The sequence below is a fragment of the Eutrigla gurnardus genome, assembly GCF_963514095.1.
Source record: "Eutrigla gurnardus genome assembly, chromosome: 7".
Lineage (NCBI taxonomy): Eukaryota > Metazoa > Chordata > Actinopteri > Perciformes > Triglidae > Eutrigla > Eutrigla gurnardus.
The window spans coordinates 21,825,972-21,838,278 of NC_139921.1; the positions used below are offsets into that span (position 1 = coordinate 21,825,972).

The 12,307-nt window shown below is 44.3% G+C and overlaps 1 protein-coding gene across 2 annotated transcripts in view; it reads left to right on the plus strand.

The window, feature by feature from the left end:
- dph6 (diphthamine biosynthesis 6) overlaps nt 1-12,307 on the plus strand; it is a 54,464-nt gene that overhangs the window by 24,519 nt on the left and 17,638 nt on the right. For both annotated transcript variants that reach the window (XR_014597358.1, XM_084012716.1), the window contains exons 9-12: nt 861-1,011; nt 1,411-1,536; nt 3,190-3,319; nt 3,452-3,626. Coding sequence is in view for 1 of the 2 variants with exons in the window: in XM_084012716.1 (XP_083868842.1) it covers nt 861-1,011; nt 1,411-1,536; nt 3,190-3,319; nt 3,452-3,626 (582 nt within the window). In the remaining variant the exon portion in view is untranslated. The remainder of the gene's footprint in view (nt 1-860; nt 1,012-1,410; nt 1,537-3,189; nt 3,320-3,451; nt 3,627-12,307) is intronic.

A 12,307-nucleotide genomic window follows, 5' to 3' on the forward strand; every position in this document is an offset into this window, starting at 1 on the left:
CACACGCTCGCACGCTCCCACAACCCTTTTAGCCCCCCCTAGGTTGCTGGGGGAAGAGCAGGGAGATCCAGGGCCCGCGAAGGGGGGGCGGCAACCAGGGGAGAACCTGCCCCGGTTCAGCCTTCTGAAGCTCTTCTCGTCAGGGTGACAGATCGGCGGTGACACCAGCACTAGAGGAAACCGCACCGGGCTCAGGGGGTGGGGATGGACCACCATCATTTGCCCTGCGTTAATGCTAGTCAAGCTATTTTTCATGCTGGCCAGGAGAGAGGGGCTGAAGTATAATTAATTTGATTATCATATGGCCTAATGCAGCTGACAGCAGACGAGGGAGGGGGTGAACGAGTGTTGGGCAGGGGCGAGGAGGGTGTTGAGGAAATATGAAACACGTATTCAAATGCGTGACGCCCCAGCAGGGTTTGGCAGGTAATATGTATGCCTGGGAGAAGAATGGTAATGATTTGTTATTTAAAGAAGTAGCGGGGGGAAAGTATAAGTAAACAGAACGGAAAAGACCGGTTGAAATCCAAAGCATGTCTCACCCATCCAGTCATGAGCTTTGACTGGCAGCCGGCATGATTGAATCTACAGTATCAGAAAACACCACACCACATCGCTCCGAACCGCGAATATGTTAGCATGTTGTTTCATATTCATTCACCTTGAAGTTATGTGTGTCTGGAGCCCTTGTCACAAAAGACTGACACACACACATACACACACACACAAGCCGGCTCGGCGGGGTATTTGAAAAGGTTGGCTAATTATACAGCGTTTTGTCTGTCTTTGCAAAAAAAAAAGGCTCAGCACTCTTTGGTGGGCGTTTGGCCTGATGTATTCCCTGTGGTGCTTTATTGCAGGATGTGGTGGCGAGAGCTTTGCCCCATGGTAGTTGTCCTTGCCAGAGCGCCATTGACAAGATGACTGAGGAGGTGGAATATGCTGATCAAGCTGAAGACAACCAGCAAGAATTTACATCAAATCGTGACCTTAGTTGTCAGCAGGGCCACGGTGAGATTCATTTGTGGTGAAACGTGCGCATGCTGACACGCATGCTTGAGTGTGTGTTTATGTGTGTGTGTGTGTGTGTGCGTGTGTCAGATGATGTTTGTGTGCTCCCTGAATCTGTGTCATGCGGCCAGCATCATGATGCTAGTGTTTTTTTTGAGTGACTGTTTGACAAGAGCTGTCATTTCGGCAGTGTGTTTTTGACAATATCTGAATAAATTTCTCCTTTGACGTGAACCACCGCTGCACGACTTACCTCTCACACGTTGCATACTTATTTTGTATGTTCTCAGAGTGCCTAAAGAGCATTATATGGCTTGGACGAACCATTTGTAGTGCCGACTGCACTACAAATGGTGTGGGAATCCAAATCGGCCAACCTTTCTCTATCTCTTCCTGCAGATCTCCATCCATCCTGCTCACGGAGGAGCTCCAGGGGCTATCAGTGGATCTCCGGCATCGACGGCCTTCGGAGCAAAGATCCCGGGATCCAGGGCCAGACATCAGCCGCTTTTATACAGCTGCAAAGTAAGAGGAATGTGTGAGGGGAGACAAAGTATTGAGTGAACACTTTTAAAGAACATGATGTACCAGAGCTGTGGACATCCTTTTAAATATCTCTACACTTGGGGACAAACAGAAGGGTAGACATTTCTTTGTGCTTCCCTTAAATCCCTGAAGCGAAAGGCACGCAGAACGACACTCACGACTTAGTAAACCAACCTTTAATAAGTCATGTTTTCTTCGATCAAATAAAGATTGCGGCTTTGATATGATCAAGGGGAGATGATACAGAATTCGTTTGTCCAGGGGTGATTTAAGCAGCGCAGTGAAGCGGATGCTACAGTCCTGCGCTCTCTTCTTTAACCCTACAAAAATGTTGAGAGAAATGTGAGAGAAACATATGGCGGTAACGCCTCTGTCCCTTGGGTCTCTTTGTTTCTCGAACATGAGGAGGCGTGGCCGAGCTTGAGAAGTCATTCAAAAGTTCTTGTCAACCCAGCAGGCAAAACTGTGTGTGTGTCAGAGACTCCGTCCATCACGAGATTTGGATCGGGAGTTGGCCACCAAACGAGGACAAGCACTTCAAATTAACCAGAAACAAGCCTTTTTTTAAAACACACACACACACACACACACACACACACACACACACACACACACACACACACACACACACACACACACAGTCCTGTTGGGTGGGTTTTCGTTTTGCCCTGCAGAAGTTTAAAAGTGCACGCTTTTACAGTGTATCTGAGTCTTTTACTCTCTCTCTCTCTCTTTTTGATGGAGAAAGAGCAGCGAAAGATGAAAAGCATATTTAATGTTTATCCTGGTGCTCGGCTGAACAGCCTTCACAGTGCAGAGACAATATTAAACAAGTTAATATTTAATGAACAACCTCTTTGTATGAGGGCGAAGTAGTCTGAGACGCTGGTGTTGGCAAAGGAAAAACAAACTTGAAGCTCTTTCAAATGATTGTAGGGTGAAAGGCGTTGCTTTGAGCCCTTGTTGCCTGTGTTTGCATCCAAAAGCCTGCGTTAGACTGCTCTTTATGGGAGGGGACAAATATCATTACCGCGTTAATGCACTTTCAATGGATTTCAGTGTCGGGAAAAGAAAAACCATTGAAACCATCCGCCCTCTTAACTGTGGCGGTCGCCTTCAAATGACTGTTTGAACAGACTGACTGTGTGGTAGGTATAGCACAGCTGTAAGCCTGACACTTTGACACAAGCAAATGCCTGTACACTGACTTAGACTCCATGAATATTTGCTCGCTGGCGAGGTTGCCTGTTGCAGTGGGAGTATACACGACTCATATCTTCCTCAAAACGAGATGTCTAAAGGAATAGAACTAGAATCACTTTACTGTGTAGAGATAAACCAAAAGTATGAGTCTCAAAGAACCAGTTGCTTACAATTAGTGACCAATTATAATGTACCGGGGCCAAATGCAGTACTTTTTCTTCTCCATCTTAGCACTTTGCCTGTGTAATCATGGAAAATTTGCACCGTATATTCTGGTTTTATTTGGAGTACACAGTTATATGCCCCTACCACACATATATGTTAGCTTAGCCAAGATGGGAGGACGTTAGTGGTAGGTTGGATTACTATCATTTACATTGATGTGCTCCACTCCAGTGATTTACAGTTCCATGTGTTGCCTGTGTCCAGGTGAGCTGGACAGCAGAGGCTGGAAGATGAAGGACATCGTCCTGGTCCACTTGTATGTGAGGTCCATGGAAGACTTTATTCCACTCAACACCATCTATAAGACACACTTTGGTACAAACCCTCCAGCCAGGTAATAGTGCAAACACACATAAATAACTTCCCCACTCTCTCTTTACTCGAAAGCATTCTCTGTAAAAGTATTCCTCTCAATTCATGTTATTATCGTAGCGTTGGTTCCATCTTTCCTCTCTTCTCCTTGGAGGGTGTGTGTTCAAGCTCCGCTGCCCGCCGGTCAGCTCCTACAGGTGGACTGCCTGCTCCATGACTGGACTCTGCCCCTGGAGGAAGGATGCTTTCGCCAGAGGGAAGCCTTGCATGTCCAGAGCCTGTCCCACTGGGCCCCGGCCAACATCGGGCCCTACAGTCAGGCCCTCAGGGTAAGACTCCAAGGTCCACAATAGGGGAGAGACGGTGTTAGTGGCGATGGGGAGTCTTCACAGTTTAAACCAAACTCTTCTAATCATTTCAGCATTACTTGTCAAATAATATGCTCGGCTGGCCAACCAGTTATTTACATTCTTTTATTATTTTCTATTCCCTTCATTTTCTATCATTTCACCCCTGCTCTTCACATAACTTGTTTGGCTACTAATTGGAAATGATAGTGAAACTGAATCCACTGATTCCCTTCATCCTTGTCTGATGGTCTGAACCAGAAACAATGTTTTTTTGTTGTTGTTTTTTTTGCATCATCGTTAGCGAAGCAATTCCAAGTACAACTTTATGAAGATGAGTAACAGGTCAGTGGATGAATACAGAGGATTGCTTGGATGAGTGATGAATCTCGCTGATGATTCTTCTAATGCTTTGTTGTGCTTGACTCTTCGAAAGCAATTAAAGCGTCTCCGATAATGCAGTACTCCGTTAGTCTCTGTTTATGTGTAACTGCATGCCTGCAGATGTATGCGGTTTCCTTTTGTCATCCGTGATAGTTTTGTTCTCATTACTACTCTTATGTATACATGTATCTATCCCTGTTCTAGTGGGCAGCGTGTCTCCATTCTTTTGCACTTGTTTGTAAAGCTGTGAATACAACTTCTTTCATATTGTTTCAAACGCAGGAAGAATGGCGGAATTCAAAGGCAGAGCGGAGGAAGCGTGGGCCGCGGTTGCACGGTTGGCTTGGTGTTTTGTTTACCCAGTGTGTATTATACGGGATTACAGTTGTCAAGGTACTGTCAACAAGGATAGTGTCCATCTCCTCCACACTGTCCTTGATCCTGCAGCCAAATCCGCCTATGAGTGCGAACATGTGTGGATTAGCCGTTCATTTAGGGGCCGACGGCATATCTCACCAGTGTGTCACCGAAGCTCGGAGGTTTGGATTCCTGAGATGTAACCTACGGAATCGGGTTTGCTTTTGAACGTGCCAGCAGTGTTTGATTTCCTCAATGGAGTCTCATTGAGACATGAAATTGGAGTCAGCTGTAGGCATGTGCCGTTGCCTCTTGGAAAACAGCCCGATCTCTCGTACCTCTAATGATCATTCATATCCAAAGCAATTTGAGAAAACAATGAGAGGCGTTTGCTTGCTCAGAGGAGCGCGCGACGCTTGGCGCGACCCCCGTGTCGCCTCCCAGCGTGCCGTCTCCTCTTCCACGCTACGATGACTTAATTTGATCAAAAATGTATTAACAACTCTTCAGTACAAGCGCAAGATTTTTACATATTGATACAATTAACTCCTCGCTGTGAGCGGGCATGCGGTGCCACCCCTCCTCTCGCCAGTACGTCGACTCCATCTTAATGACGATTTTTCCTTGGTGACTGTTGCCGTGTGACACCATGGCGACGGGGCTCTGGCAACAACTGAGACAGGAAAAGCTGCTCTCTGAGACCAAATAACCTGGAGCCCTTCACATTCGCCGTCTGTGGAAAGGGATGACTAATTAAAAGAAGGATCCAGCTATATAAGGGGGTGGCAAGTGTGTGTGTGTGGAGGGAGGGGGGGGTGAACTTGAAATTATTAAATGATGGATTTGTGATCTTAATTATGTCCAGACAATCTAATCAGTTTTGTGCAGCGGAGGTGTTTTTGTGCTGAGCTCTTGACTTAATGGAGGAACAAAAATTGAGACGCCTTTGATGAATATTTGCGGTTAACTGTTTGCTTTCTTCTTTTTTTAATCTGCCAACGTGTAGTAATGCGAACCATTTGGATGTTCTGTATTCAAATAGGGCTATAAACTCATGTCCCGCTCTATCGGGACCAGTTTATTCTGTTGACGAGTGTCCAGTGGTTTGAGAGGAAGCACATGGCTGCCGCCAGAACATGGCAGCGGTAACACGGCAAACTGGCCCTGCAGGATGTGATTACAGGAGGTTTCCACGTTGTAATGATGCCGCTAGTGAAGGTAGAGAGGATCTGCATTGGGGATTGGCATGTGAAGAATGCTGGACCTTCAGACTCCATCCATCTATTCATCCGTCTGCCTGCCTGGCTTGTCATGTCTCTCAGCTCCAGCTCTCGGGAATGGCAGGCTGACTGACTGTCGTCTCGGCCTGGCAAGCTGACAGATTGAGATCCGACTTGATTTAAAGAATTAGTTAACCTTTATGATGTCAAAGCTGCGGGCCTCTCGGTGTATTGTGCGTTGATTCGCTGTTAGTTTAGGTAAACGCCGCAAGCTGGAAAGACAAGAGGATTATGCATGCTTTTGTTTTTACAGTTTCATATATTTCCGTACCTAATTGACATCATAAGATGTTCAAAATAACGTGTATTACTTGTAGGATATGATTTGTGAGTGCAGCAGTATTTTTTTTCTCGTTTATCAGAGATCTAATGCAAATGCTGCTGTCATTTGTTTGGACACCATTTGCATAATCCAATTAAGAGATGAGACATTCCACTGTTACAATGCATCAATCAATTCACTGAAAACAAAAGATGCTCTCAGACGTCCAGTGTTTTTTTGTTTTTTTGTTGTTGTTGCAAAATATCAAAACAAATTTGCTCATTACAACAAAAGCCAAGTAATGGCATGCTTTTAGAAATAAATAAAAGTTATTTCTGCATTTTTTTCTGACAGTTGTTTCCTAAAAGGAGCTTTTAAACAATTCCGTTGCATTAAGATAATAGCAGGGGATGGAACGAGCATGGGTTTCTGTAGCCAGTTGTTCCACATTTGTACACAGAAGTACATTTGTACTAATAACAGACAATTACGCATGTGAGTTGCCAGATGGAAAAAAAAAGTGACCTATCATTTTACTAAAGTGAGAGTTAACAACAGGAGTCTCAAACTGCAGGACCTTGTCCACGTCTCTGAGATTGATGCTGCCCCTTTAATCACATTCCCCTCGGAGTCACATTTACAAAGGAAAACACAATAGCCCAACCAGGTCTGAATAGGAAGACTATCAGTTGAATGGCTGTTAAACAGCTCCTCTTTCCTGTTAAGGTACTGTAGCCTAAGTGGCTCACCCCTGGGATATTTGCTAGGAAATTATACTCACTGATCAGATTCTGCGGGTGTGCTTTGGGAGCTGACTGCACTCGCCTCAGGTTGCCGGTGAACACTAACCCCCTTTGCCTCATTCCCCTAATTGTGAGTGACAGTCAATAATGTGGAGGACCGTCTTGCGCGAGCCCGCGATAGGATTTGCATCGGATTTTGAAAATTGTCAAAGTGGACTGTGAGGCATCAGGAGGGAAGTGGATCTGACGCTGCCAATTAGCGTCAAAGGGAGTGTACTGCGGCGGGCGGTGGGATTTGAATAATCTCCTTACGGGAGTCGTAATGTCTTAAAAACAATGAGGTGATCTTTGTCTGACCCTCTTGATGAAAAGTTCAGAGGTCAGGCTGAGTCATAGTGAGGTTGGGCCACCCACGACTAAAAGAAGAGCAGACAGAAGTTTGCTCTGCTTGTTGGCTTATTTTTAGGGCCCGAGCGCCGACAACGTTGGGCTGCCAAGCCCTATTGAAACTGTACGGATTCTTCTTCTTTTTATTATTTCGCAAGTTCGACAGCCTTTTTGGGGCCTTATCATATTCAGAAGTTGAAAAAAATGTCTGAGCTCATGGGGACTGGCGAAAAATGTGATGATTTAATTTATTTTGTGTTTATTTCTGCCAACAAAGAAGTATATAGAGTATTGTAGTTACTTTACAGACTTGTTAAGATGATTGACAGACGAGAGTGAAAGGATATACAAGATGAGAGATGGGAATTAAGTCCTCAAACTAAGTTGTGGTTTACGTGGCATGCGTCTAAGTCTGCTGCCTCACATGGATGCATGTGTTTTAACCTGTCATTCTCCGTCTGTGTTTTTAAAAGGAATGTCCAGATATGTTGCAGTGATTTCCAGTAGTAATGCAGTATGAGAACACGATGAGCTTTGGAAGATAACAGCTCTGCTTTATGGTGAACAATCAAAGGGAGACGGATAAATATGAGCTAGTGTGATGAGCGAGAAAGCAAAAATTGTTTAGTGATGAATAGCAGAAATTAAGCTAAGTGCTTTAGTTGTATAATTTGAAAGAGTGAACAAACAAAGAATGTTTCACGACTGAAAAAGAGCCAGCATGCACAATTCATCCCCCCCCCCCCCCCCAATCACATCGAACACCTCCCCAAACTTCCCCAACATGGTGAGACTGCATCCACCTCAATTACCGCAGAAGAGTAATTAGCCAAAAAGCAGTGTGAGTGCGTGCATCTGCGTTCGGGGAGGTATTCATGCAGCACGAACAGATTAATTAGGACATTTAACTTCATTTCTAATACAACAAAATTAATCCCATAAAATATGAGGCATCTCGGAGGAGGTGCCTGTCAGCGTCTGACGCCTCTCCCCTGTTTGCCATAATCTATTAAAACCTTGCTTTTATCTCACCTCTCCCCTGTCATACTTTATGGATTTTTTCATAAACACGGCCCATACTTCATAAATGTCTCAATTTTCTAGTCTATTAACATTACTTCAAAAGCGCTTGATAAAAGAGGAGGGCATGCGTGAAATAATGCACCAATAATACGAAGCGCTGGAGGCTAGAACAGTAGGGGCGGCTCTCTGGCGTGCACACGCAGACAATGCAAAGGGATGTTATCAACTTTAATAAAGAACAAATGATCACTTCCAACGAAAGGAGGGGAGGGTGAGGCGAGGCAGGGAGGAAGGGGGTGGGACCAGGAGGAGAACAGTTGTCGAGTAATTGAGTCGATGAAAAATGAGGTCTTGAGGGCTCAGCGGTTTCAGCAGTCGTGAGATTGAAGGCTTCTCAAAACGACGGTGTTCTCGCAGCACTTGTAGTTACTTGCTCCTCGTTGCGGCGCCGGGGTGTTAACACAGATTTGTTTTTTTTCTCTTCTTTTCATTGCACTCAAAGGCACGAGAAGAATGAGCTCGTTGTTTCCTCTCCTGAATGTCTGAATTGTGAGTTGAACCTCTTTGTCTGGGGAGAGTCAGAAAGCTTCTTTTTTTTTTTTGACGGACAGTCGGGCTTCACCTCGCAGCCTTTTCCCCAGCGAGCATCGATTCAGTTCCTGTCTCTGAACATCACCCGAGTCCGTCTCTGTGGGGCTTTGCTCCTCTTACCCAAACACTGGGGTCAACTGTCTTCGTTTGAACTGGACACACATGAAACACACTGATCAAACCCCGGTAAGACCTCACCTCAATGGCTTGTCGGCTGTATGCCCCGAGGCCAAGTCTTACGCACACACACACACACACACACACCTGGGAGCGCTTTGTGAAAGGCCCTGGCTATATGACAAGTTAAACTGGTTTGGTCATTAGGAGTCACAGTTGCCTCAGTGTAACACACACATCGTGACTGACAGGCACTCAGCGTTCAAACTGCTTGGATTTACATGCAAATAGAGAGAAAAAAAAGACAAACAAAATCAGCGATTGAGCACACACACGTTATCTCAAACCATCAGCACCTAAACATTTGTCGGCAAATGTTTGCTCGTGTTCATGTCTGCATGCTCTTCAACACTGGCTCGTATGCAGAAAATGGAGACTCCTCCAGTACGGCTTCATATCCTGACCATCCCGGGACGTTGCTGGAGCTACGGGACGGGGGTTGGGCACTTGTGCCTGTAAATGTGTACACATATATGTGAGAGGTCACGTCGGACTGTGTTTTTAATCTGATGAGGGGGCAGTTTTATGGGAAGTGGTAGACAGGGAAGGAGGTAATTATGTTCTGCCCTGTCCCTCGTCCCCCCCCCTTTCTCTCCTGCTGTGACCGTGTAGAGGCTGACCTGCCATATCGGTGGTCATTTGCAGCAGTCTTCTTTAATACATTATCCTGTGCTGCCTCCACCGCTGCTGCTGCTGCTGCTGCTGCTGCTGCTGCAGCACCACGTGGGGACAGACTGGTATCAGCTTGTACCAGGCGAGGACAGGGGAAGGACTGGATCTGTCAGAGTGCATCGACTCTCACGCGGTCGCGTACGCTGGCGCTGTGCTTCTGCCCCGGCCCCTGCCACACTCCCACTCATTAATGGGCCCGGCCCTGACAACTGATCCTAATTGCCTTTGAACAGCTCTTCATGTATTATTGGTGCCTGACTGCCTTGGTTCATGTCAACAAGCCATGGGTAGCAAGGACAGAACGGCCACGGCCATCGTCCTTCTTCCTCTTTTGCATACTGAACGATGTGCGAGATCCACGTATAATAGATGTGCATGTAAATATAAACTGTGTACCACTTAACCATCCTTAATCAGGCATGGGAGGCCCCGAGAGACACAGTCTCTGGTGTCTCCGGCGAATGGTCAGCAACCCATCCGAGTCTTTCACCTTTGCAGATATGCAAATAACTTGACTACATTTTTTGTAAAAAAAAAAAAGAAAAAAAAAAGAGAATATATTCAAACATTTAATGGAATGTAGATGAATGTAATCAGTCATGATGTATGAATATGATTTTATCTGATAAATGGTTGACTCTTGCTTTTTTTTTTTTTTTAATATGAGACAACCACACGCTTGTTTTCTTCTCACTTTGTCACTGCTGATGAACAGCGGAGGGGTGAGCGGTTCGGAGATATCAAGAAGGCATCTGAAAAGCGTCACATACAGACGCCACCCCGGCAGATATCTGCCGAGACGCTCGCGCTATTACAATCGCAATCACAAACACTCAGTCAAAACACATCATTATTTGTAGTCCCATATGCGAATGATTACCCCCCATATCCAACTATTTACTTCCCAATTTACCCCTCTATTTGAATACAGAAAAAAGGAGAGGTGCGTGGGCCTTGGCTTTTTATTTGCGGAATGAAATAACTGAATACCAAATGCATAGATAAAAAGCATAGCGACATGTCCTGTCCACTCCCATCACTGTCTGAGAGAGGAGAGACGTATGACCATCCCATTACTATGGTAACTAGCCACTATATTCAGAGCTGCCCGGGTGTGTTTCTTCCCCCTGCAGTGACGAGAGGGCATAGCTGTCAGGGCCTACACACACACACACACACACACACACACACACGTGTACAAAAAAACACACAGATAGGGAGGGTCTGGAAGATGCTCCTTGTGAAATCTACACACATGACAGAACAATACAGGAGCAAGTTCCCACACAGAAACTAATAGGGAACAGCGTTGGGGAGAAATATAACCCCATAACTTTTCAACATTTCACCCAAAAATATTTTATCCAAAACAAGTAACCCAGACACATTAGTGGAATCCAGCAGTAAGATAATTTAATTAAACCGCAGCAAATATGCACAATAAAAACCTGAATAATGCTTTTCTTTTGGCGTGTAGCTTTCAGCCGAACAGAAATGGAATAAAATTGTCTAGCGTTTTTTATTAATAGTGTTTTGTAAGCACAGAGAGCGACGCTGTAACACTAATTGTCACCAACCCAGACTGAGTGGCAGTTAGAGATGGCTTGTTACTGCGGCAGATCCCCCCTCTGACTGCTGCACAGCCCTGCACTGTAGCATTGTGGGAAGATTATAGATGATTTCTGTAATTATTATGCTCTCCTATGTTTCTGCGATTCTATAAGTTGCACACATTAAAAGTGGCAGTCGGCGCCTCTGGTTAGAAATGATGATTACATCCACATGCAACAGTGTGCGAGCGTTTGCCATTTTGTCTTCATTTATTAACGTTTTTTTTTTCTTTTTCTTTCTCGCGGTCGTACAAATGACTCAGACAAGAGTTAGCGCTTATGTTCCATTTACTTTTGGCCACTCGCTTCATCATAAATTTCAAATGGAGCAATTCTACTGAGTAGTAACTTTTAACCAGGGTCATTCATTTTTCAAATGCCGTTGTCATCAAAGCACACTTTACTGAGGTAAAAACTGCTGCAGATGAATAATATACAGCCTCCTGTTTTTTTTTTTATGCGGACATATCAGCATGTTCACTTTTAATATATATTTATTATTGATATTATGGATTTATTATGTAAGGGGATGTCAGGCCCCGTAAGTCTGGGTAATGTCATATAGTTGGGATGCTCTGTGTAAGAGTTCATTCAATAAAAAATATACTACACAATATTTTCACATTATTTATTGAGGTAAATTTCATGCTCCGACACAAATGTTAATATTTGCCCTTTTTTTTCCAGTGGGGGATTCAGTTCATTTTCACTACATTGTATTTTATCAGCCTGCTATAGTGAGAATCTTATTATCTCTGGTGCACATGAAAAGTAAAATAACATTTTAATTATTCCAAAGAACATATATGAAAGGATTTCTTAGATGGAAAATACTTTTTTTTAGGATTTCAATGTTATTTTTGTTTATTCTTTTTCGAGACACATTTCAGCTACATTGGATTTGCAGTATTTGATGTGATAAATAATATAGAATACAATTTGGAGACTGTTTTTTTTAATATTTTTCTTTTTATAATTTCCCCCCAAATTTTCCTTCATCCATATTCATGCATCTCACTGGTTTGTTGTGTGGCTTATTTATTCGAACATTTTGACTTTGCCAAAAAAAAAAAAAAAAAAAAGGAAAAGGAAGAAAATCCAAGAAGACTTAGATGCTGTCTCGCCAGCCTGTCCATGGATTGAGTGGACTGTATGAAACGCATAGCTGAAACTCCAG